At 37.8% G+C, this 24,436-nt stretch overlaps 1 protein-coding gene across 7 annotated transcripts in view; it reads left to right on the top strand.

Annotated features, from left to right (window-relative positions):
- Window positions 1–24,436, top strand: part of tbc1d22a (TBC1 domain family, member 22a) — a 144,402-nt gene that overhangs the window by 33,465 nt on the left and 86,501 nt on the right. For 5 of the 7 annotated variants that reach the window (XM_040146067.1, XM_040146092.1, XM_040146109.1 and 2 more), the window contains exons 7-10: window positions 3,589–3,717; window positions 6,435–6,497; window positions 6,998–7,063; window positions 12,193–12,307. In XM_040146067.1, coding sequence (XP_040002001.1) covers window positions 3,589–3,717; window positions 6,435–6,497; window positions 6,998–7,063; window positions 12,193–12,307 — 373 coding nt within the window. The remainder of the gene's footprint in view (window positions 1–3,588; window positions 3,718–6,434; window positions 6,498–6,997; window positions 7,064–12,192; window positions 12,308–24,436) is intronic. The other 2 variants (XM_040146075.1, XM_040146084.1) reach the window with 2 other exon arrangements.

Raw genomic sequence — 24,436 nt, 5'->3', positions numbered from 1 at the left:
ATAAAATAACAGTGTAGTATGTGACACAGTTTGCCTCCCCTTTATAGTCTTCAAATTTGTGTGTGTGAATGCTCCTGTCCTATAAAACAGTAATGCAGCTGCAGTGTGTTTGACCTCCACTAAGGTGTCCATTAACCTTCAACACACGCATGCTGTCCCCTCCCTTATTTGGCAGAGTAAACCTAAGACTGGAGCCCACTGTTTTGTAGCTGGCCTTTTGTGTTTAGTGTGTTGTGTCGTGTGGGTTTGCATATGGAGCAATTTCATCATGTGATGCGTGTACTTTTTGACATAGAGCAACTGTGAAAAAGTCACAGTTGGCACTTTCTGCAGGCTCAAATATGACCATCAGGTTGACTGGCAGAGGTTGGGGAGATGGGGCAGTAGGTGTGGATGAGTAAGGAGTCTGTCTCCTTCAGAGTGTTTTGATTATGCAAGGATTTACATTTTTGTTTTTAGGATTAGTGACTGAAACCAAAAGATAAAGGGAATGAATAATGTGCCGACAGAAAATGAGAAATGCAATGTGTGTTTATATGTCATAGCAAACACATGAGTGTGTAGAACCGTGGTGTTTGGGTTTACTATTTATGTTTGTTGTTTTTGTTTGTTTCACACTTTAGTTTGCCTATGATTGTTCTCAGTGTTTGTATGTGTCAGCCAGGTGTATATGTGTGTATATGTGTATATGTATATATGTTTGTCTGTCTGCAAGCAAAGTTGTTGAATGCAACAAATAATCCTCTAGACTCTCCAGACTTCCCTTGGGAAAAAAAAGAATAAACAAAACCAAAAGAGAACCTTTTCTCTGCTGCTCCTATTGATTTTCCTCTAGACAGTTTCTCAAAATTGATAGTTTGTGTGTTTCTGTATGCTTGTTAGCGTATTACCCAAAAATGGTAGTCTGCTTCCAAAAAAAATAGACAGCAGAAAGTCATAACAAAGACAGAAATACGCATAGGTAACAAACACTCAAATAGTAAACACTGAGTCAATATCACCCTATTTTGGCCCGTTATGTTTTTCCGAGAGTCACTTTATGTGCAGAATGTCTCTGTTGGTTCGGGTAGTAGAGTTTAGTTTGATGGTGATTCTACTAAAACCAGTCCAAAACAGCAGCCGGTTGTGCTCTTAGAAAACTGCCCAGTTTAAATTCTAAGTGATGACAAATAAATCTAAGAGACAGACAAACTGACGAAGAGAGCATATGTCTAATACAGTGTGTGCTTGCTAAAAACTTTCCAAAATTGGCAGTCTGACATTCACACCTACTTCACGCCATGATTGGCCAGCTGTGCATGGATGACAGAAGAGCCAGAGATTGAACTTCTCTCGCTAGTTCTTGTCTTTAATTTGTTGCGCAACTATTTGTGGCACTTTTCATGTGTACAAGCAAATGCAACATTATGAATGCCGTTCTGGAGAGACTGCCTGGAAATGTATGATGCTGTCCCTATTTTTAAACAATATTGAATCTCCATCTTCTCTCTGGCTGGCTTTTCACTCCAGCTTTGAGTATGGCTGTCAGGATCAGGTATAAACACTTTTCATTTCTATTGTGGTCAGACAACATTTATGAACCACTTCTTTTCTAGTATAATGTGGCCTGTTAGTCTTGACCTTTGGGAGCAACATATTTAACAAAATAAGCTCAAAGGTACGCTTGCTAGCATTTTGGAGCTTTCACCTGCATATCATGGTGTTCTTTAGTGGATGGCCTTAACTCAGGTATCATCTTGTGACCTAAGTGTGGGATTGTGGTTACGTGATAAAAAGTCATGTGATAAAACATCTCGGAAAGGTTTGTCCAAATAGTAAAAAATAATTAAAAACCCTAACTCAAGGTCCACTTACTAGTTTTTAGTTTTATCCATGAACGATGCAGAGGAAAAGAAAAATGTAATGTGACCAAAACAGGGCTTTACATTCTAATTTAGACCGCATTTATAACACACATATAATGCTAATCCAACCTATAACTTTTGGTTAATATCGGTTCAGTGGCAAGTTACTAACATAACGTGCCATTAGTTTGTAAGACACCAGAAAATTGGTGGCCATATTGTTAACACTGGTTAAATGAATTGTAACTCTATTTGGATAAATGGCTATAATGAAAAGGAACTACTGATGTATGAACTGATGTATGAAATTCTCCAGTAACAAACACATATGTATAAGGCATTATAAAACATGCCAACAACTACATTAAGGATCTTTGTAGGTTTAACAGCTAGACAATCCAGCCTTTTATCACAGGAACACGTTTTCAGGGCCAGCAGTCATGTATGAGTTGTGTTTAGAAGATTTTAACTTTGTGAATATTTTAGAGCCCTTGGTCCCAGTTCTCTCTTTTAATAGAATTTAGATTTGTTGTTAAGTTTGGAGTAGACTTTCTCCTCATTGCATAAGCCTGACCGCACAAGGAGGATACACCCTGACCCTGCCCCTTACCCTAATCCTAATTTAAACCTAATTCTAAAATGAACCCTAAAACCAAATCTTAACCACAAACAGCCTTTTAAAGATGTGTCAGAAAGTGAGGACCAGCCAAAATGTCCTTGCTTTCCCGAAATGTTTTGCTGTTCCAAAATTTCAGGCTAATGATAAAACGTAAGGGAAAAAAAAAAAAATTAGTGGTTTGTTGCAGACAAGCTAATTTGATTGCATATTTTCTAAAGTATTCATTTGATAGTAGGAATATTGATGTTGTTATTTTCAATTCTAATGAAAACAGGATGTTTGATATTTAAAGGAATAGTCTAACAATTTGGGAAGTAACGCTTATTTGCTTTCTTGCTGACAGTTAGATAAGAATATCAATACCACTCTTGCCAGCAGTTGGTTAGCTTAGTTCAGACTGGAAACAGCAGAGCACAGCTTGCCTGGCTCTGTCCAAAGGTAATAAAATCTGCGTGTTAGTACTTCTAAAAACTCCAAGTTGCAGTTTTGCAAGCAGTTACAGTATGTGCAATCAGACTCTGGGAAGTTACTGCTCCTGGCAAAGAAAGAGTCCAGCAGATAACCACACGTAAATCATTGTTGTTTTTATGCTTCAGTTTTTGGACAAATTAAACAAATGAGAACTAACGTGTTAAATAGTGAGATGTAGAGGTGCTAGAAAGCAGATTTTTTACTGTCAGACGGAGCAAGGCTAGTAGATTACCCCTGCTTCCAGTCTTTAAGTTGAGCTACGCTAACTGGCTGCTGGCTGTAGCTTCATACAGACATCAGAGTGGTACCTACCTTCTCATCCAAGACTCGGCAAGAAAGCGAATAAACATATTTCCCAAAAAATGTCAAACTATTCCTTGAAAAGGCTGAAAGCTATCAAAGCATTTTTTCCAAATACAACTTTCCTTTGAAACTGAACTCTTACTGCTCAAAATTTTAAAGTTCTCAATGAATACATTTTTCTCATTTAATACTTTTTTCCCCATCAGTGTAAGCTTCTAAGTCTGAATTCAGTCTTTTCACTCTTTTGTTCTGCTCTTTGGCTTTCTTCCTTCTTTTTGTCTTCTATCTTCTCTACTCCTTCTTCTTTTTGTCTTTGCCTGTCTTCTCTGTCTCTTTCTCACACTTTATCAGGGTTACCTGCCAGCTAACGCAGAGAGGAGAGAAAACATCCTACAGAGGAAGAGACAAGAATATTTTGGCTTCATTCAGCAATACTATGACTCCCGCAATGATGAACACCATCAAGACACATACAGACAGGTATATACACATATGCTCAAGCACGTGAATATTCACGGTATAATTTAGTTTGTGTTTAATAATTTCTTCTATATCTGACTTTTTTGTAACACCTGTCTGAATCCAAGAGCTTGAACGATAGAATGGAAGACGGGCTACAAAGGATTCAATTTCCAATTTCATGAACAACTTCCTGTCCCTAATGTATTCCCTCAGCACAAACCCAGTACACAAGGCTGTGTATGTTTTTGAGCGTATGTGTGTCAGAATGGGTGTGTTTTCACAGGATTGGACCCTGCAGAAAGGATTACTGGAACTGGTTATCTGGCAAAAAGTGCTTTTCTATGTATTTTTTTCCTTTTCTCCTTTTCTCTCTCTCCCTCTCCCTCTGCCTAGACTTCTGCCTTACTGTCTGTGTGTCTGTCTGTTTTTACATGGAGGCAGTGTGTTTGAGCTCTGTTCCCAGAGTAGACACAACCAGCCCCAAGCTTCAGAAAGCTGCCTAATTGAACACTTCCATTTGGCTTTGAAAATAATGTCTACTCTTACTCTCTCTCTCTATTTCTTTTTAACAGTCTCTCCCTCTCCCCCACATACTATTTATTTTTAACACTTGACTACATCCTATTCATTTCAAGCTGATAAGAAACATCAAAGTTAGCTGTTGATTCCAAAAACATACATTTCTCATATTCTGTTGATCTCCTCTACACTGAGGAAGAAAGCTGGCTGTTTTGATGATTGTTTGGATCTCGTCTTGAAGCCTCTTTTTCGCCAAATTCTGCTTGTTCCAACACAGTTTGTGTTCATGGAGTGAGCAGTAATTTCTAGTGAATAATTTTCTCTGTTTTTGTGATTATGTTTGTTTGTACATATGTTGCTTTGGCACTCAAATTGCACATGGCAGCGGGTTTGCATTTGTTTGTATATGTTTAAGTGGCTGTAGATGTATTTGCATACATATATCTGTGTGTCTTATGTTTGTCCTTGTATCTGTCTATGTTCATATGGGATGGGCCATCATCCATCATGAGTCTCCATCTGTCTCCATAGTTTATGTCTCGTCTTCTTTCTGTCCATCTGTCTCTTTTATATACTTGTTTATGTTGGTAACTTGCCTAAACAGCTTGTGTGTATGTGTGTATACATATGTATATGGATGTAGCCATTATAGAAGTCCCAGCTTGCAGTGCAATCTTTTTGAAGGACTTTTGCAGTTTCGTTCCATCCCAAGAGAAAGAGTTTTTAAAAAATCTAGCTTAGCTCTTTTTTAAGTTATCAGAAGATATAAAGAATGGTCTGATCACTTATTGGCTGAAAGAAACTGATGATGTGTGTTTGAAACAAGCGATTTAGCTCTACTGTGATAGCTGGATTAAACAACATTTTTAACCACTAGGGCACAGAAAGACTCCAAAACACTCTCAGCAGAGCCTTGTTATATTAAGGGTTTATTGAGTTCTTGTGGCTAAGGTTTTGAATAGTTGCCTACCTGGCATCCAGGAGTAACAGAGAAACATTAGCAACACAATAGGATTCTTCTCCCGGCCACATTGGCTTGTCTTTTAGTCTTGCTTTGTTCAACTCTCTTAACCAGTCCCTCATTTACAATGTCAGTCTGTCCTGTTATGTTTCGCAGATTGGGTGCAATTGGCTTATTCAGTTTTGTGAGCTGGCAGTAGATGTCTACCCTTTTATACTGCAGAATGAAAGTCATTTGAACGCAACCGTACAGGCCAGAACCTGAACAATGAACTGAATGTTGCTGAAACTTGCATAGAGAGATCCAATGGGATCAGTAGTGAGGCATTACACAGAGTCATCTTACTCACTATCATTCGTCTCATTAGTGGTATCAAACATAGCACACACTGAGTGCAATGCATTCGTGTTCTCTTTTTAAAGGACTACCCCGCTATTTTTCAATCTGGGTCTTAATCTCATAATTGTAGCCAGTCTGATTAATGGGTCATGCTGCTTTTGCACTCCACACCTTTGTTGGTAAATGCAACTCTGGCAAAACAACGTATACTTGGGCAAGCAGCGTGACCCCCCGAAGGCTTTCCAAATAAACTTAAAGTTTAAATAAATAATTTCAAACGTTTGTCTCCTATACTGGAATGATTCTTCCCCAAAGATAAATGTAAACGTCTCAATGGACCTATCCAGAGAATCGTATAACGGGTAACCGTAAGCCGCAGAGGCTCGTAGAGGAGCCAACATACACACCTCCCAAATCTCAACAATGTGTTGTGTGGACTTGCGTTTTAAGGAAGCTGCTTGGTTGATTCATTGCTGTTTGGGATGTGGGTTCGAAACGGAGACTACATACAACTATAAAAACCACCACGCAAATGTATCGTCTATGTGCAGCCGGTAGTATAATTACATATAAAATCTCACCAGAAGTAAACACAGAAATTAGCCCCTGGATTACCTGTGGTAGCTGACTGCATAGGTATGTACTTTAGTCAAAATGGCAACAATTATGAGAATATGACTCAGGTAAAAAAAAAAAAAAAAAAAAAAAAAGTAAAGACAATTTCCCTTTTAGACTGAATGCGCTCCTTAGCTGGGTTTACCTCTTCTTACAACACCTGGTGACATCTTACAGTTGGCCAAAATTGGTTTAAAAGTAGAATATTGACATGAGCATGAAAGGGACTTCTACATTGGTACTCATGAATGCAAGCATGTGTGTGTGTGTCTAACACCTCTCTCTCCCATGTTGCTGTTAGATCCACATAGACATTCCTAGGATGAGTCCTGAGTCTTTGGTGCTGCAGCCAAAGGTGACAGAGGTAAGGTGGACAGAGCAGACAGGACTGTGGATACAACTAAATCCCCAGTCCTGTCAGTAAAAAGCCACACACTCTCACAAACAGTCCGCCTGTCCGGTCTGGAGTATTTCAGTTGGCTTGGCTCCAGTCACTGTCCTGCATCTGTCTGGCTCCCCTCTGACGAATCTGTCTGCCTGTTGTACTGTTCATTTGCAGGGTAGACATTCTGAAATGGTGTAAATGTGGTCTCTCACACACAAAAAAGCAAACACAATTGTACTCTCAAACACATACTATCGCTGAGACAGCTCGACATGCATAGACACACATATACACACTCAAGATCACTGCTGCTATCCATTTCAGACCACCAAAACCCCTATCTGCCTTCAATCAAGGACACCAATCCACTAACTGTTGCTCTCTGTCTGTCTCTGTTACTGTCTGTAATGGCCAGGTCTGTGCTAACCTGCCCGTTGCTTCAGTGTTTGTCTTTTTTTTCTCTCTTTCTCTCTTTGCAGATTCACATTGACATACCGAGAACTAATCCTCTTATTCCTCTTTTTCAACAAGCTTCTGTCCAAGAGGTGAGACCCCCCCCCCCCTGTGCACACACACCACCTCAACTAGGAGGTTTCCCCTCTGCTGTCTGGCAGTTATGGGTAGTAGCATCAACAAGTGGCCAGATTCAAAGTTACTGACAGTTTTAAAAAAATTAGATTTGGACAGAAAAAGAGTATGTACATACACTGTGTGGTGTGTTACTGGTATAAATGGAGAATCATATTAGTATAATCATAAAACACAGTCAAAGAAAATTCAATATGTCAAATTTCTTGTGTTTTTTCCAATCTACCTAGGAGTTTGTAATGCAAAACCCTCGCTTCAGCACACTGCATGGTCTGGCATGGGTGCGCACACATACACACACGCGCGCACTAGCGCAGACACACGCACACAAGCACAAACTAAGAGCAGAAAAATGAAATCATACCTGCAGTCATGCATGTGATCAGATCCACATAAACTCACTCTGCATGGTTAGCAATTTTGTACCTCTTTGTTCAGCTTTGTTAGTGCTACTGAGCAAAGATGTTCTTGCTACAGTTGGGTACTGTGTTGTGGGGGATATAAGAACTGATTATCTTAAAGACCTCTCAAGCACTATGTTTCATAAAACAGTAACTCTCAGTGGTAGTTAAGGCATATTAGGAAAACATACGGCAAGGCATACTTTTCCAGAATCCTTAACTATTAACGCATTGTAAATTGCTTTTGAGAAAATGTAAATGTGGTCACTTATGTTTTTGCTGTAATAAAAATACTGAAGCATATGTGTAGGAAGTTGGCTCAGCAGGCCTGAAGGACAGGATCAGAGCAGCTTCCCAATGCAACTTAACACAGAAATTAACCTGATGCCATTCTTATCTGTGGGGTTAAGCTTATCTTATTGTTACAGTGGTTCTGGAAGGTCTGGTCATACATAAAACCACTGGCCTGAGAAGCAGAGAACTGAAAACACAGATAGGAAAATCCCATAATGAGGTGTGCAGGCTAATGAGGTGGCCAGTGCTCTGGACTGCTCTGTGTTAGCGCTTTTTGGCCAAAAATGACATTTGATTATTCCTTCTAAAAAAACACATAGGTTCGAACCATTTGAATATCTATTTTTAGCGCCCTATGTCCATAAGAAGGCAAACCAATACAATGAGAGACATAACTAATTGGGTGCATATTTTCAAGATGTGCCCTCATGTTGCTAGTGCTGGAATGGTAGGCTAACTGTAGCTTACTTAGCCTTTATACAACTTTATCTCGATGTTCCACAATTTTCCCATCTACTGACCAAAATCAAATTGTATGTCCAAACAGGGCTGAGTTTGAGATATAAAGAATTGAGTTGAGTTGTGAACTCTTGACTTGTTGAATTATTTGCTCATTTCAGCTTCACCCACATTTCATTTTCAATCAATGAAAGTGACGTTTTGTGACTTCTGTCCATCATGCAAGGCATTCAGTGCAGTGGCCCAGGCCCACGTGATAACTCTTGAGGCACACAGCCGTGGCAGTGCCGTTTTTTTTTTTTTTCACAATCGAATGTCTTTTTTTTAATATTATATAATCAAATTTAGAATATTAATTGACAGCCCTAATCTGTGAACTCACCTACACATAGGTGTGGGCAAGAACAAAGACATAAAAGCATAAACAACATTGTATGCATTTTTACACATTTAAAAAAAAAAAAAAAAAGGAAATTAGGAGGCATGCTAGCATCTTTGCACAAAGTCATACACATGTACAAGCACATTAATTCATACAGTCAAACAAACTTAGTCACACACAGTGCCCCAGGCAACGCCACCTCCTGTTGCACCTGTCTTGTACAGGATGCAACTCGGGGCTGTAACCAGGGAGCTTAAAAGGGAAAAAATAAGATCAGATGAGGAGGAGGCTGCCTCTTTTCCACCTACTGTCTTATATACAGTATGTACTACAACTGTATATATTCTATGTATTTCTCTCCTTACCTCCTTTTCCCCTCTCCAAGAACCCATGTCTTTCTCCCTCTTGTCCTCACACACCAGCTCTCCCCTCTTTGTCTGCCAAATGAAAGCCACCAGTGTTCATTGAAATATTCAAGCTGCGTTCTCCTCATATATTTTAGTATGCAACAGACTCCAATGGCCCCTTTTTGTCACCTTTTTGTCACCTGAAAATCAACTCACTTGTTTGTCTCAACCATCCTCCCTTCTCCCCCGTCACCCTCCCTCCCATGGGGCTCGCTGAGATTTAGTTGATTTGGAAAGCAGTCAACAGTCTGTTCCATTTTGGAGAAAAATGGATATTGAAGCAATTCTGCAATGATCTCCTAAGTGGTATCTAAGTATTTGAGTTTTTCTTGTTTTGGAGTACAATACAGTCTTCATGAGATGTTGATAATCACTAATTACAAAATCCTGACATGAAAAAAAAACATTCACTTTTGACAAATTCTGATTACAGGATGAAAGAGCAGGCTTTATCAGTAGACCTTGGTGTCTACCATTTTAATAAAATCAGATTTTTTAATATTATTTTAAGCAATTAACTGATACTTTTAAAATGAATGAGTGCATAGTAGCAAGTGCATAGTGTATGCAGAGTGCATATCAGCAAGGGGTTGCTGATTAATTCATTGGATATTTGAGAGATTGAGCCCATGATCTTTTGACAGTGGGCTCGACTTTTAAGCCTCTAGCCCCTTCTTTTGTCTTTCTCATTTTATGTGTGAGATATCAATTAATAGTTTTTTGACTTGACACCATTTCTTGTAACAGTTTTCTTTCTGCCTTTTGAGATTACCCTTTATCGGGGTCTTCGAGGTCTGGAACTAATGGGATGGAGCCAAAGTGTGTTGACACAGGAGACACTGGAAAGCATATTTTCTGTCCTAGAGATGCAACGCATTATGAGAGGAATCTGAAATTAATGTGAGATTAACAAAATTGGCAAAATCTAGTTTACTGAGTGAACTCTGGTTAAACTTGAAGACAATGTTGTCTGGTTAGTGTCTGAAGTTTCCTTGCATCTTTGTTTTCAGTCTTTCAAATACAATGTTGCCACACACAATCACACCAAGGGGGGAGTCTCTGCTGATACTAAAGTGGGTGTGGGCTTGCGGTGTGTATGTGAATGGTTTCACTCAAAATGGTTCTGTGTGTAGGTGCCAGTATGAAATATGTATGTCAGCTTTTGAGGTTGCATGAAAAGAAAGTCCCATTACTCCCCCTGCTAGCACCAGCACCTCTCTTTATTTGATGGATGGGGGTTTGATAAGGGAAGAGAAGGTGTGAGGTCCGGAGGCAGGTGAAGGATGTTTGAGGAGAAAGTGTAGGGGAAAGCCAGAGAGAGTTGCATCTTACCAATCTCTCAAACTGTCTTAACATTGATAGAATAGCTTTAAATTAAAAAAAAAAGAAAGAGACAATTAGCATGCACAGCTTCCTAAAAACAACATTGCCGTGCTTGTGTTATCTCCACAAAACAATGAGCTACAAGGTTATTTATAAAGTGACAGAATCAGACATATCCCAAAAACTAAGAATGTGCTTGATGGGTGTGGTACAGCAGGGTGTGGGAGCGTGTTTGTATTTTTTGGGAAATCCATGCACACCAGAAAAACAAGCTGAACATCAAGCCTCCTCTAATCACTGGGGCTTACAGGATTGAAAAGCCACCAATAACCAAGATGGAAGTGTTTGCATTGCAAAAAAATGTTTAGAAGTAGGGAGAGAGAGATGGAGGAGGAAAAAGACTGAGGGGAAGAGCAAGAGACAGACAAACTCAGTGGGGAAAAAAAAAGAATAGAGGAGGAAGGATGGAGGAGACCAACACCAAAGCAAGGAACGAAGTTCAAAGTGAGCCTTTTTTGTGCTCAAAAAATGCAACCAAGGAACTGAAGGGAGAGGTGTTGTTCTGTGCTGAGAGATGCAAAGAAAGGGTTCATCTCAAATTTAGACACTGCTCCCCCATTTCCACAATGTCCAAAATCTGATTCTGCTTGCCTAATTTTTAATTTGAGACCAACTAAATAATAAATATAAAACACACTTGCACAAACATTGAAAAAAAGGAGAAGCTAAGGTTTAAAAATAAAATTTTTACCAGCAAATAATGTGACATTTAACTCAAGTAATATCATCTTGAAGTAAGATTTATTTATGTATTTTCTTGTTGAACGCCAATATTAAAAAGTCTCAAGATCCAGAGCTGTTACTAGAGTACAGTATATGCCATCAATGGTGCCCTGTGGAGCTTTCTTGTGAACAGAGGTTAAGTTTAAATTGTATCCATGTCCTTGAGGGCTAAAAAACACTTTGAATATATTTCCTTCCCCATAAAACCTTTGCCAAGAGCAAATTTTTTTTTTTTAAGCAAAATCAAATTCCGTCATTGTTAACATCCATGTTTGCTAGTTTTGTTTGCTTAATTTCTTTTATTTTGCCTGTATTTGTTGGTGCATTGCTATGCTACATATGCATGTTACGGCCACCAACAGTCAATCAGCGGTCTAGCTAAGCCCATGTGAGTCCTGTTTGTACAATACAAACAGAACGGAAATGAGGTTAAACAAAACAAAACAAAATTCATTGCCAGTTTTCAGCTAATGTCGAATAATCACCACCAAATACAAATAAATATCAACTTAAAAATCAATATCCACATCTGTAGTCTTACAGCCAGACCCAGACTCTCATAGCAAGCAATTTTTGTGCCAGTTCAACTGCTTTCTCCTTCACCAGCTTGGCATGTCTCAAAATGTTCTGATTTCTACTTTCCACACTTCAAATACTCTCTAAAAAGTACACTTTTATGATTAATACCTGTAATTCTAACAGCCTAATACTTCCAAGTTTTATGTTTTCAGGCATAATTTGCTTTTCTGAGAATAACTGTTAAAGGTTTCAGTGAATGTGAAAGTTTTGTTTCATTATTAGCAATCATTTGTGGAGTAAAAGTTTAGTCACCAACTGATTACGAATAAAAATCTGCCAGATTATTAACTATTAAAGTTGTTTTATACTAAAAGTCCTTTATTTTAGCCTCTTCACAACGTAGGGATTTATTCCTTTTCTGTTTCATATGATTGTTAATTGAATTATTGTCTGTGTAATGTAAATGTTTCTTGTCTGTTTTGACTCTTTGTCTCTGTGTATATGTTTGTGTGTGTAAGATTTTTGAGCGGATCCTGTTTATTTGGGCCATCCGCCACCCAGCCAGTGGCTACGTGCAAGGCATCAATGACCTGGTCACGCCATTCTTCGTGGTCTATGTCTTTGAGTACATCGGTGAGTGCCATCTCTTGCTCGCATTCTTTTTTCCACTTTCACTTTAAAACTCCCTAATCTTTTGTATGTTATGCTATTGAAGTTAGGATCAGTCATCTTTATGCTGCTCCTCTACTGAATGTGCTTTTGTAATTTAAGGTTATGCTGCATACCCATATGTGCCATATATGTGTGAGAGAGAACATGACATGTGAAGGCACGTCTGTGCTCGTTAGTGCACACCACACTGCCCCCCCCTCGTGTGCGTTTATGTTGTGCCACATTTATGCAGATGAATGTTTTGTTTTATTCTCACACTTCATTGTTCTGATAGTATTAACACACACTGTCAGATACAAAGCACACATAGACTCTAAGCAGTTGGAAGAGAAATTTTGACTGTCAGTCTTTCAAGGATGATTTTAATTGTCAGAACTGTTAGGATGAGCTACTTAAAAATATTTTGCACCCAAGTAATGCTTTTTTACTTGCACCTCCATCCATCAAAATAGTTGCCAGAAAAGACAGTCATGACATACAATCATGATATGTTATATCATAAAAGTCTGACTGATTTCATATGTCAGCATAATATACTGTATATATTTTCCTTATTACATTTTTTAAATTTGTTCTATTTTTACACCAGATGCACAAAACACAGTCAGGAGAAAGAAAATATATAGAATAAATTAAAATCTAATCAAACCTCCATACTTTTCAGGAAGTCCATGGTTTTTTCCTTTGTTGTAAATGATAATTTTTCCACAGAAAAACAGCCTTTCAACCAACAACTGAGTTTTTTTGGGGTTTTCCAGGATTGAGAAAACAGTTAGTAGTTTTTAATAAGCATTTTTGCAGCATCGTCTTTTCATTATGGCTATGATCAACATTAAAGAGTCTATATAGAAAATGTAAGTAAGCGATGCTTGCTGTCACTCCAGCCCTGCTGATCTGTGCATGGACCCTGTGTGATGTGAGTTTCTCTATGCATACCACATATATACTTTGCTTATTAAGATTTTTGTGCTATGTTTTGGTCTAGCAAGCCCTACTAAATGGAAACAACAATGCTCTAAGGAATACCTTGCACACTCAGGGCCAACTGTGGTCACAGAGGTTCAGTTAGGATCTGAGTTAAGTGCTGTGAAGCACGCAAGAGGGTGGACACTCTTGACTCCAGTGCTTCTCTGTAATGCTTTTTGGCACACAGAATTTTAAGTAGAGCTAATGAGTGTTTGTTTTAAACCATTTTCTCTGCTTTTATTGTGACTTCTACTTTGTTTTACTTCTTTTAGTATAACTCAATACAATGCAACAGCACAAACTATAGTACAGCCCCAAAAATGAGCATGAAGTGGACCTCTAGAGAATAGTTTCAACAAAAAAGGAACATTATAACCTTCATGACAGTAGTGTTTTCTCACATGGTCTGTTGTATTAGACAGTATTAGATTTAGGTAGGTGTACTTATTAAACTTGAAACTGAGGGTATATTCTGAAATGAGATTTCCATCAAGTGGAAACTAACAGCTTCCTCTACAAAATAGTGGCAGCTATTAGATCCAGTATGACCCTAAAACCTTTACTTACAAAAATGGGTCATTAAAGACAGTGTATTTTCCTCAAAACTGACGTGCAACATTTTGGAATTTATTAGAGTTGAAATGATTAGTTTTTATTATATATTGATTATCTTTGAATTAGTTTAAATTAATTATATACCGGTCTGAAGTTTTTAGAAATTGATTTTATGGAAAAGTTACAGCCCTAGAGTAAGCAAAATATTTTGGGGTATTTTGAATTTTGGCTGAACAATAGAAGACATAATTTTTGGCTCTGCAAAGATGTGATGGGCATTTTTGACCTTTTTTTGGATATTTCATTCAAGCGATTAATCGAAAAAGCAATCAGCACATTAATCATTAATGTTAGTTGCAGATTTAGAATAAATTGCTTAGTGTGTAGAGTATTATTGTGGTGAAGAAACATTAAGAAAGAGTGTTTACATGTTTCCCAACACCAGTGACTAGTTGTGTGCACAATGATATATAAAGGAGTAACTCTTATCTTTTTTCACTTATCCTCTCTCACTTTTTTCACTTTTCCTTTATCATTATGTTCTCCTTTGTCGTTTCCTCTTGCCTTTTCATTTACTTTGTCATTTCTACTTCTTTCTTTCTCTGTCTTTACCTCTCTCTACATTTGTTTCTCCTCTCTCTTTGCCTATCTCACAATAATGTCAGATCTTCAAAGCATCACCCTGTGCTTTGTTCCCCTGCATCTCCATGCGCTGATGAGCCTTGAATAAAGTACACAGCCAACAAACCTTCAAACGTTCCTTGCTGGCATCTTACATGATGGGCCGATGCGCCGTGTTGTTGTTGTTAGGTTCTCTTGTTTTCTGGTGCAGAGAGAGGTTTGGCTCTTTCATGAGGTGGGCCTAATTCTGCTCCTTTGTGGAGGGGTAGAGAGTGTGATATATACTAGCTCATGCTGTCGTGCTCTCTTGCTCTCTCTGGCTGTCTCTCTTCTTCTCTTACCATCTGTTTTTTCTTCTTTCTATTACAGTGCACTCCCCCTCCCTCTCTCTTTCCTACCCTCCTTTGTGAGCTCATGAGCGATGGAGTAGTAAGTTTTTTTTCTTAAGTTATTTCTTTAAGAATCATTAAAAATAAATACTATTCCACATACACTCCATGGGCAATGTAGACATGTTGCCTGAACACTTCTTACACAAATAAATATTAAAATAGTCACATTTGTTTGTAGGTCAGACCTGAGATAATCATCTCTATTACTTTTTCTTTTTTTTCACTGCATGAGGTCAAAGACTGATTTGTCAAACCCAGGAGAAGAGCCTATCTGGTGAAAACACTGACCTCTTGAGAAACATAGACCCAGGCCCTAGACACAGAGACTTGCAAGAGAAATTTCAAGTAAAAATCAATGTTTTTATTCAGTTTTTAACCTATTGCCAGAAACTGGCTATAGTAAAATAACAAGTGACATCACAGAAATATTTCTAAAGATTTTGGTTTGAACACCACAAGGCTGAAAAGTGTGTTTAAACTTTAAACATTAACTTTTTTTGAGTCCATTTTGGGGGCAGCAGAAACAAGATGTAAACACAACACTGACAAATTATCAGCATACTATCTTTAAAGTTGATATGGCTAGCAGGTTAGCAAACAAGTGCTTATTGTGATCCTTAAACAGATCTGGACCAACAGTAGCATTCATTTGGACATGTGAAAGATGCTAAAAAGTTCCGTAGAGTTGAGGGCAACTGCAAAGTTGGTCATAATTCTCTGTGGGTTTGTTACTTTGAGCGACCCAGTATCTCATGTTTCATTTGCACAACACTCCTCACATTTTCTAGATGTGTCTCTTTAGTGGGTACTTTGGGCCTAGTTGAGCAATGATGATGCTACAAGGCTTTGCAGATTCCAGTACAGTATACACTTTTTGAGGTACATGCATATGTGTTTATGTATGTGTATAGATATAATATAGGGCTGAAAGGGTCCTTGCATTTATGTCCTTCACAAAGTCTCTCCTGCAGATATCTGTTTAATGGACTGTTGCTGCCTTAATATGCTCAGATCCAAAACTGATTAGCTATGGTGGCCCAATCAGTAGCCCTGAAAGCTGTAAAACAAAATGAGGAGCGCAGTAGGTGAGAGAGTGGTTTTACATCAGCTTGCACCAAAAAAGGTCAATATAGGCTTATGTCCTGCAGAGTCAAATTAAGTTACAAAGCAGTCAAACTCCAAATCAAGGTGTTTTTAGAAACTGAGATAACAGCAACTTAGTTTTCCTTTTCACTCATACTAATGCAGATGTTCAGATTTAATTTTCTAACCCTTTATCTAAATGTGTGTTTGTTGTGTCTGAGCGGTTTAAAGCCTCGAGTGAGTTTGAGTGACAGCCAGTATCTGAAGATGTGAGCCATTTCACTGGTTGGGAACCTGATTAAGACTTTGACCTGTTTGTGGCTGTTTAATCTATCCTCTAAACATGAATTTTCTATCTTCCTTTTGTCTTCCTTTTGTACCACTATTTTTATCAGTCACGTTGTTAGTATCTTTGTTTTTGTTTTTTTTAGATTTCTTGCTCTGTTTCTCCAGCTTCTTTTTTCGAGTCACATAACAGCCTTGGTGTGGAACTGCAGTGCTTGTTCAGCTGCCGTACACTCCATTCATCTTTGATGATGCAGTGTGGAGTAATGGCTTGACTTCTTAACCACTCCATTTTCACAGCCACCCCGGTTTTCTGCCTGTCACCCACTTTCATTAATACCTGATTGTTAATCCAAATTGAAAAGATCCAATTGGTAGATTATTAATAAACTTTTCTGATCCCTTGGAAGGAAAAATACCACTAATGTTGTTGTGTATCTACTTGAACTGTTAAGCAATCTAGCAGGCCTCCCTCTTGTAAAAGGAGAAATTGATATGGAGAGTCTATAGTTTCTTGTTCCCTAACTGTGAGGCATTACTTTGCTTTTATCTTCTCCCTATCTTCAACAGTGTAGCGCTTCTCCCAGTAGCCAACAGTGAAAGTCATCTAATTAAGGCCAGGATGGGCCATGACGGGGCAAAAGAGCAGGGCCAGTCCTCCTTTAATGTGGAACGGCCTTTAATTGGCAAGTGGATCCATAATGTAATCTCCATGCCAATGTCTAAGTATGGATCCACTCCGAAGAAAGATGAAAACAAGGAGGCAAATTAGAGAGACAGAGTAAGAGATGAGGCAGTGTGTCTGAGAATCCAAAGAGGTCCGGGTTTGACAACCATGAGTGAAAGAGAAGCAGAACCAGAATGGAGACAAAGTAGTTGGAAATAACAGCAGCAGCCAAGGTGTCTCTTGGCAGGCCTAAGAGTAAGAAAGAGTGAAGGCATGGCGAAGGACAGAGAAGAACAGACAAACAGAGCAAGTAAACAAGATCTTCAAAACGGGGTAAATGACCGACTTAGAAAGTGCCCCCTTGCTGTCAAGAAGCAGCTGAGCCAGGCAGTCCTTCCTCCTATCAACTAAGAGATGAATGGCCTGGTGTATCATATCAACATCCTCCACTTTGAAGGTGTACTTGCCATAGCAGGCAAAAAGTGGCTAGCAACAGCTTCTCTGTTGCTAGGATTTCATGAAGAATTCAGCAATTAGCTCTGTACCGAGAGTGTTGTCACCACTGTGTGAAAGCAGTGCTTCTCATGTAAGCAATTTATTTGTCTGATTAAATTCTCAACCAAGAGCTTCACATGTGTACTATGGTTCAGAGTAACATTTTTTCTAAATTTTAATGAACATACTTTTGAAGTATGTTGTCCTGTTATTCTTTTTTTTTTTTTTAACATGAAAAAAAGAGTGCTGAATTCAAATTTAAGAGAAATTACTCGAAAGTGAAAGCCACAGTCGATCAATAAAGCTCCTATGATCAATATTTTCATTTTAATAAGGGATCAAATACCAATTTGTAATGCGGAAGGTGTCACATTTAGTGAAATACCCACATAGAGTTACCACCCAACTCTGCAGTTTCCCTCAGCTTTACGGAGCTTTATAGAGTCTTTTAGCTAGTGGTTTTGGTTTTTTGGTCAACAGTCTTAATATTTGGTCCCCTATCACTGCTTTCTTTATTGTTGTTTCCAGCTACAGCAGACAGCTGTTTCCAGTGAATAAACTCCAAAAACCCAACGAACACTACCTGCCCAGTAACAAACGGTAGATGGACAAAGTTAGCAATTAGCTGGCGAACATAGTGAAGAATTTAGCCACTAAAGAACTGGATATATTTCTCAGGACTTGGTGGAGAATAAAGAAAGGCAAAAAAGTAGAGTGAACATTGGTCTAAAATTCGAAAAGTGGGCATAAATACAACTCGAAATAAACAGTAATGCTGCTCAGTTTCTGATGGATATGTAAATTAACGAGCTAACAAGTTAGTCATATCAGTTTTAACGGTGATAATATATACTTCAAGCTCACTGTCTATCTGTATTTTTTTTTTTAGCAAAGTCATCTTGGTTCTTAAAAATCATGATGCACTTTCTATCATTTTGTAGGATAATGTGCTTGGTGACCGGGTGCCCTTGAGGAAGGAAGGATTAGGACAAACCTATTATGTTCTAGTTTAAGTATATTTTAAAATTTAAATGCATTTTATTGCAACAGAAGCAGAGGCTCATCTCCAAATGGCAATGTGATTAATAAAGGAAGGACTTTAAAAAGAGAAGCCTTAGACATTTGCACAACCAAACTCACCCCACTTAGCGAGGGGCAAACAGAGGCAAAGGGACAAATAAGGTGATGAACCAACCATAGCCATCAGCAAAGCCAGAAAGCTTTTGGTGATGTGCCCTTGCACTTATTTGGGTAGATGGAGGGAAATAGGAGCAAGAAGATCAATATGCCTGTATGATGGAGGTCCAGATACTGCTTTGGAGGATATGTGTGCATTTGTGTGTATGTCCGTGTGTTTTAGCCAGCCTTTTTAAAACATAAAGACTTCTAAGATTCCTAGACATACGCTTTTTCTCTAAAAGCTACTTTAAGCTTTCACGAATGCAGAAAAATGTGTACTTCCTTTTGCAATATGCTCTTTATCACTTGCTTATGCAGTGCAACTGGTGTCTGCCAAGGGCACTTTTGAAAACTAGAATGGCAGTCAGTAGAGTGCATACCTTTGCCAAGGCCAAATATTGATGAAAATGTTGAAAATCTCGCAATGTTAAGGAAAGTGATGAAAAGAATTCCTGGATCCACTGCTTTAAGTGGATCAGCACCAACATTTTATAGGTTTTTCCTTGGCCCATCCCTCCAGTTTGGTGCAAACTGGTTCAGTACTTGTTGTGTAATCCTGCTGACAAATAAAGAAACCAACTGACAGGGGTGATTGCATAACCTCCTTGGCAGAGGTAACAAACAAACCAACAAATAGACACAAATGGAAACATAACCTCCTTGGTAATAATATACGCAATTTTTAGTCAGCTTCAGTAAGATCTTTATGTCAACTATTTTTCCTTTGATATTTTACATAGATTTAGAAAGTTTATCTTAGCTGTACGACTATAAAACTTGCTTTACAAGTTAAGAAAAATGCTCTTAAACCAATGGGAGAAAATAAAAGAGAAGGCGGGAGGTTAACTTGCCGCATGCCTTCTTTCACATTATGTTTATGTATTTTGCTATTGTACTAGCTAACTGCAGCTATGGTCAGACAAAGCAATGCTCAGTTAGGAATGCTTGCTGGACGCCGTTTTGTAGAGCAGTCTACAGTTTTCCTTGACTGCTATATTTCTAGGAAAAAAGAGAACTCTCCTCTATAATGCAGCAATTTTGTTGCCAATATTTTTTAATTTTAGTTTCTGCAGTTCTTTAATTTTAATCAACTATGATTGACTGTGATTCTTTCACTATATGCAGATGGTGGATATTGCTCTTGTTCAGCTGCATTTTACCACACATTGGGGCTGGTCATACAAAATTAGGCACTCACACATTTTCATTTTTCTCAGTGATGAGTGAGGGATTTTAATATACATTTATTTGGTCATTTATGCACAAATAAAAGGAAGCCGGTCTTGGCAGACGAAAGTATACATTTCATCTTTTTCAGTTTATTTCACCAGACAAAATATACAATTTAGATTATATAACTAAAAAATACTTGTGTCAATTTTTGTATGTACAACCAGGTTTAGAGAGGCTGAATGTATTCGTGTGTATGAACACGTGTGCAGGCAGGTTGCCTTTGTATTTAAGTGTTTTTCATTATTGTTGTGCTGTTTTTTAAAGAAAACTTAGTTCTGACTTTTTTACACATTGAACGCTAGTAAGCTAGTAGAAAAGTATTTAACTATTTCTCTCTAGCGATAAAAACAGCACACATGTAAACACAGGGCACAGGCTGGTTAGGTGAGCTGCCACAAATACAGACACACACACAGAACATGGACTGAAGTCGATATCTCCGATGTAACGAGAAGAGTCTAAACTGGCTTGATGAAAACATAAGCTTACATCTAACTGACACCGGAAAATATTTGAATTAACATTTCTTCTTTTCTGAAACTTAAACAGGAATGTCATAGGCTGTAATAAAATATTGCACCAGAATCCATCAGTTCATGCTGGCTGTATATTCCAGGGGTTTCCCTAGGTTTTCAAAAGGCTGAGGTGCTGTCTGGGTTCCGAGGAAGTGGTGATGATTTGAGGGTTTGAAATTATTCAAAGGCAATTTTTTTTTTCTTCATGTCGTTTTCGACCATTATCTGTACCATATTTGTCAGAAGTCAAAAGTCTATTCAGTAGAGCAGCAAGACCTATTGTGTCCCATAGCAATGTCAAAATTGGACAAGTTAATAGTGGACAAACGTATTATGCATGAATCAGAGCACAGTGAAATATTTGACATGACAGGTAAACTGTATCACCAATATTCATTTGTGAAGTAAAACTGGAGGGGTTCTAAGAGTTTCTGGTTGGTGTTTGTGTTGCTAGCAAAACTAGCCTGTTACCTAATGTTACCTAACGTCACTGAATGTTGATTGGCAAGTAATTTGTGTTGCCAGCTTGCTGTTTGAGATCAAGCCACCTCTCTTGTTTTTTTTTTGTTTTTTTGTTTTTGTTATTTTAATTTTTAATTTTTAATTTTTTTTGCCAGCGCATGAAAGTCTCACTGTTGTTTTAACATTGTTGCCTAAATGCTTTTTTACATTCATTTGGCTTAAGGTATTCCACAAAAACCCTAAGGGGCACCGGCTTAATCTTTCTATGGTAGGGAAAACCCTTTATTCTATGGTAATCAGCAGGTTTGTTTTATGTTACGCTGCTTTACTCTTTGCATTTTTGGCCCTTTGAGCATAATATTGTATCTTCTCATTGTATCTTTTCTTTTCTATCCCCTTCTCTTCTCCATATCTCTTGTATGATCTGTTGTTTGTCCACTGACATGGAGCTTTAGTCATGGCTCAGCATGCTCTGCCATGCTGTGCTATGCTGTGCTCATTTGTATTTCATTTGTACCCTCACATCAGGGGATTACAGCGCTTCTGCCTTTTCTATTTATATTTTTTCATTTTCTCTTCCCTTCCCTTCAACAATCTGTGGAGTTGATCTTGGCCAGTAGGCAGTTAACTAATATCAGCTTCTGTCTCCCCAGGATCTTGCTACTGTTGGTCGAGCCTTCTTTTCCATCTGATTAACGGCTGTTATTAGCTCTAACGAGCTGCTTAGTGATTGCCGAAGCACATCTGCTGACATCCAGCAGGAACAGCAGGTCTTTTCTACTTTGTTCTTTATCTACTTTTGCTTTCTCAGATTTTTCCAGCTTTAATCATTTGGTGAGATTATTGACTTGGTAGGCAATTTTTTACTCCAGACAGTTTGAGATTTGTTCTTCTATTTTCTTTGACATTATCTCTCTTTGTCTTTCTCCTGGCTCTAGTCTCCACTCTTCTATTTGGTTTGGAATGCAATCACCATGTTTCTGGGGTTAAGTAATAGCGTTTGGAGTGACAGAAATTCAATCAGCCATGGGTTTTTGACCCTTATTCTCTGTCTATCTCCACCTTTCTCTGTGTAAATTACTCTTCTTTCCCTGAAATATGTTATTTTCTTTCAGACTTTGGATTGTTGCCACTTAACATTAATTTTCTACTTCTTTCTTATAAGAGATTACTCAGTATCCTCATAGCTCTAATTTAATGTACATTTAATGTTTGGGTTTGGTGTCTGTATAACTTGGTTGCCCCTCTCATACATTTTTAACGCCGCTGGATTACCTCAAACCAAACATGAGCGTAACCATGCTTGTGAAGAGAGAGACTGTATTCATTACATACATCTGGTTATTTGCGTGTTTTGGTGTATCCATCTAACAGCAGCTGTGTCCAGCAACCTTTTAAGTATTCTTGTTTTTGTATTTTCTTAGAAAGAATAAGTAGTTAGAAACTTTTGTAGCAACCTTCATAGTGGGTTACTTGATCAAAATTTGTCTGCTGATTCTTTTTTTTTAAAGAATGTGTCCAAATATATTATGTCTATCTATTTTTTTTAATGGAGAAAAAAAAAGGAAAACAATTTTCTCCCTTTTTGTTGCAAGAAAAGGTTATGTATGGCTATAAAAAAGCTACTTTTGTGGTAGCTTGGTTTAGTTAAAGAGCCTCTGCATTGGCACACCAATTACAGCATGAACACCAGAGAGGAGAGCTGTTGTTGTTGTTTATCCTGTTGTTTATTAACTCAATAAAGGATTTCCACTTCACTTTACCTGTTAACTGTTACAAATTATCTGTAGCTCTAAGGTAAATGAAAACAATAATTGATAAACAAAGTTTTTACAATAAATCTGAATCAGATAGCAATACTTTACCATTAAACTTTAATTCAACAAGGAAACAGCAACTGTTATCTAATAATATTTTTGAGTACCCCTAATTTCTACCATTTCTACTCCTGTATATTATGCGCAAATTTAAAATGTGCATAAAATAGGTGGACGGGAATACACTTTATTATGTATACAAAATCTCACTATGCAGGTAATTTCTATTACCATGGTCTTTTAAAGAAACAACAACTGGCTAACTTACAAAATAATTTTGTATTAGAGTGAAACAACCTTAATGGGTTTAGTATTTAGCGTACTGGAGACCATCATGGGTATAATACTAGACATGGTCAAACTCTTTGGGTGCTATAATTTGGAACTGCTTACCAGATGACTTGAGATACTCTGAATCTTTTTTTTATAGTTTTTAAAAAACAAGTTTAAAAACTTTATTAAAAGACATGAGAGAGGAGACATTGGTGAATTTACTTAGTATTCTTGTTAAAAGTCATTACAAAAATTTAAATTTGTAACATAATAACTACTACAGTATAGTTGACTGCACATCACAACTTTCACATAAGTCTATAATGTAGCAGAGGCACAGAAGTCTTTGGAATTATTGTGAGTTTGGGCTGGCCCGAACCACTATGCAAATAAGTTTGATTAACTTTAAGTCTTTATATTTGGTTTTTAATGCTTAAATGCTTTTTGTGTTTTCACTCCTTTCTTCTCTCTTTTTATTTTTTTAATTTGTTTTTATGAATAATGGGACAAGTGGGTTATGTGTAGGTTGTTTATGAATAAAACAAAACCACTTTTTTCACTTTTGAAATAGGAAAATGTTTCAATTCAGGAGCGAAGGTACGAGATGAAGTATTTTAGCCATTTAAAACAAAGTAATCTAACTGATAATGCAGTTTTTTCCTAAAATCTAAGTATGTGACAGAGACTAGGATAAAAGCATGGTAATTGTTTTCAGTCATTCAAGAAATGTTTAGCAGGTAGAGACAGGAAATGTAATTACAAAAATGTAATATAGTGTTAAATGGAAAATCTCCCTGACTAGCCATTTGCAAAGACAATGTACCACATTTCTTGGTATTGTTTTTAATTGTGTGTTGTGAAACTTACATGTTTTGGCCTAATGTGTACAAATGACCAGTGAAATCACACAGACCATTGTCAGTGCTTGATGATAAAAGAATATAAAGCTGAAAATCAATAGCTGTGCTTTCATCTGCATCCGACCTGACCTTACTTCCCCGTATTATCAGAGATTCTCTCATCGCTCCTAATAACAGGAATAGAGCTCTGAAATGATCCAGAGAAATAGTTTTGTCAAAAAGTGATTTATCTTCTGTGAATAATCAGAGGTTATTGAATATTTTTAGATTAAGTTAATTACTTGACTATAAAGAGCCATAAATTAAAACTCTCCACGAAGCTTCAGATCTCTCCAAGTTGCTATTTCTCGTTCTCTTTGTCAGCCGTGTGATTGGAAAAAAGAAAATCTGTTTTATCATTCTGTCACCAGCAAGACATGTTCCGCTTGACCTGATGCAATTGGAGGCAATTCAAACAGTCACTGTGCTGCTGTGCTGGTGGTGTGCGGGGTTGTCGGTTGCATCATGACCATGTGCACACACATCCTCATTGAAACACTCACACACAAAGACACATGCAGACATATACACACTCAGATATGTTGAAACAATAGCAGTCATGCACAAGGACACACTCACCCATGCCCACTCAGAGGATCTAGACACTCATATGTGCGAACACAGACACACTGCACACTCATTTACACA

The sequence above is a fragment of the Xiphias gladius genome, chromosome 2, assembly GCF_016859285.1.
Source record: "Xiphias gladius isolate SHS-SW01 ecotype Sanya breed wild chromosome 2, ASM1685928v1, whole genome shotgun sequence".
NCBI classification, from domain to species: domain Eukaryota; kingdom Metazoa; phylum Chordata; class Actinopteri; order Istiophoriformes; family Xiphiidae; genus Xiphias; species Xiphias gladius.
The sequence above is the reverse complement of the archived record's forward strand: the minus strand, read 5'-3'. Positions and strand labels throughout refer to the sequence as shown.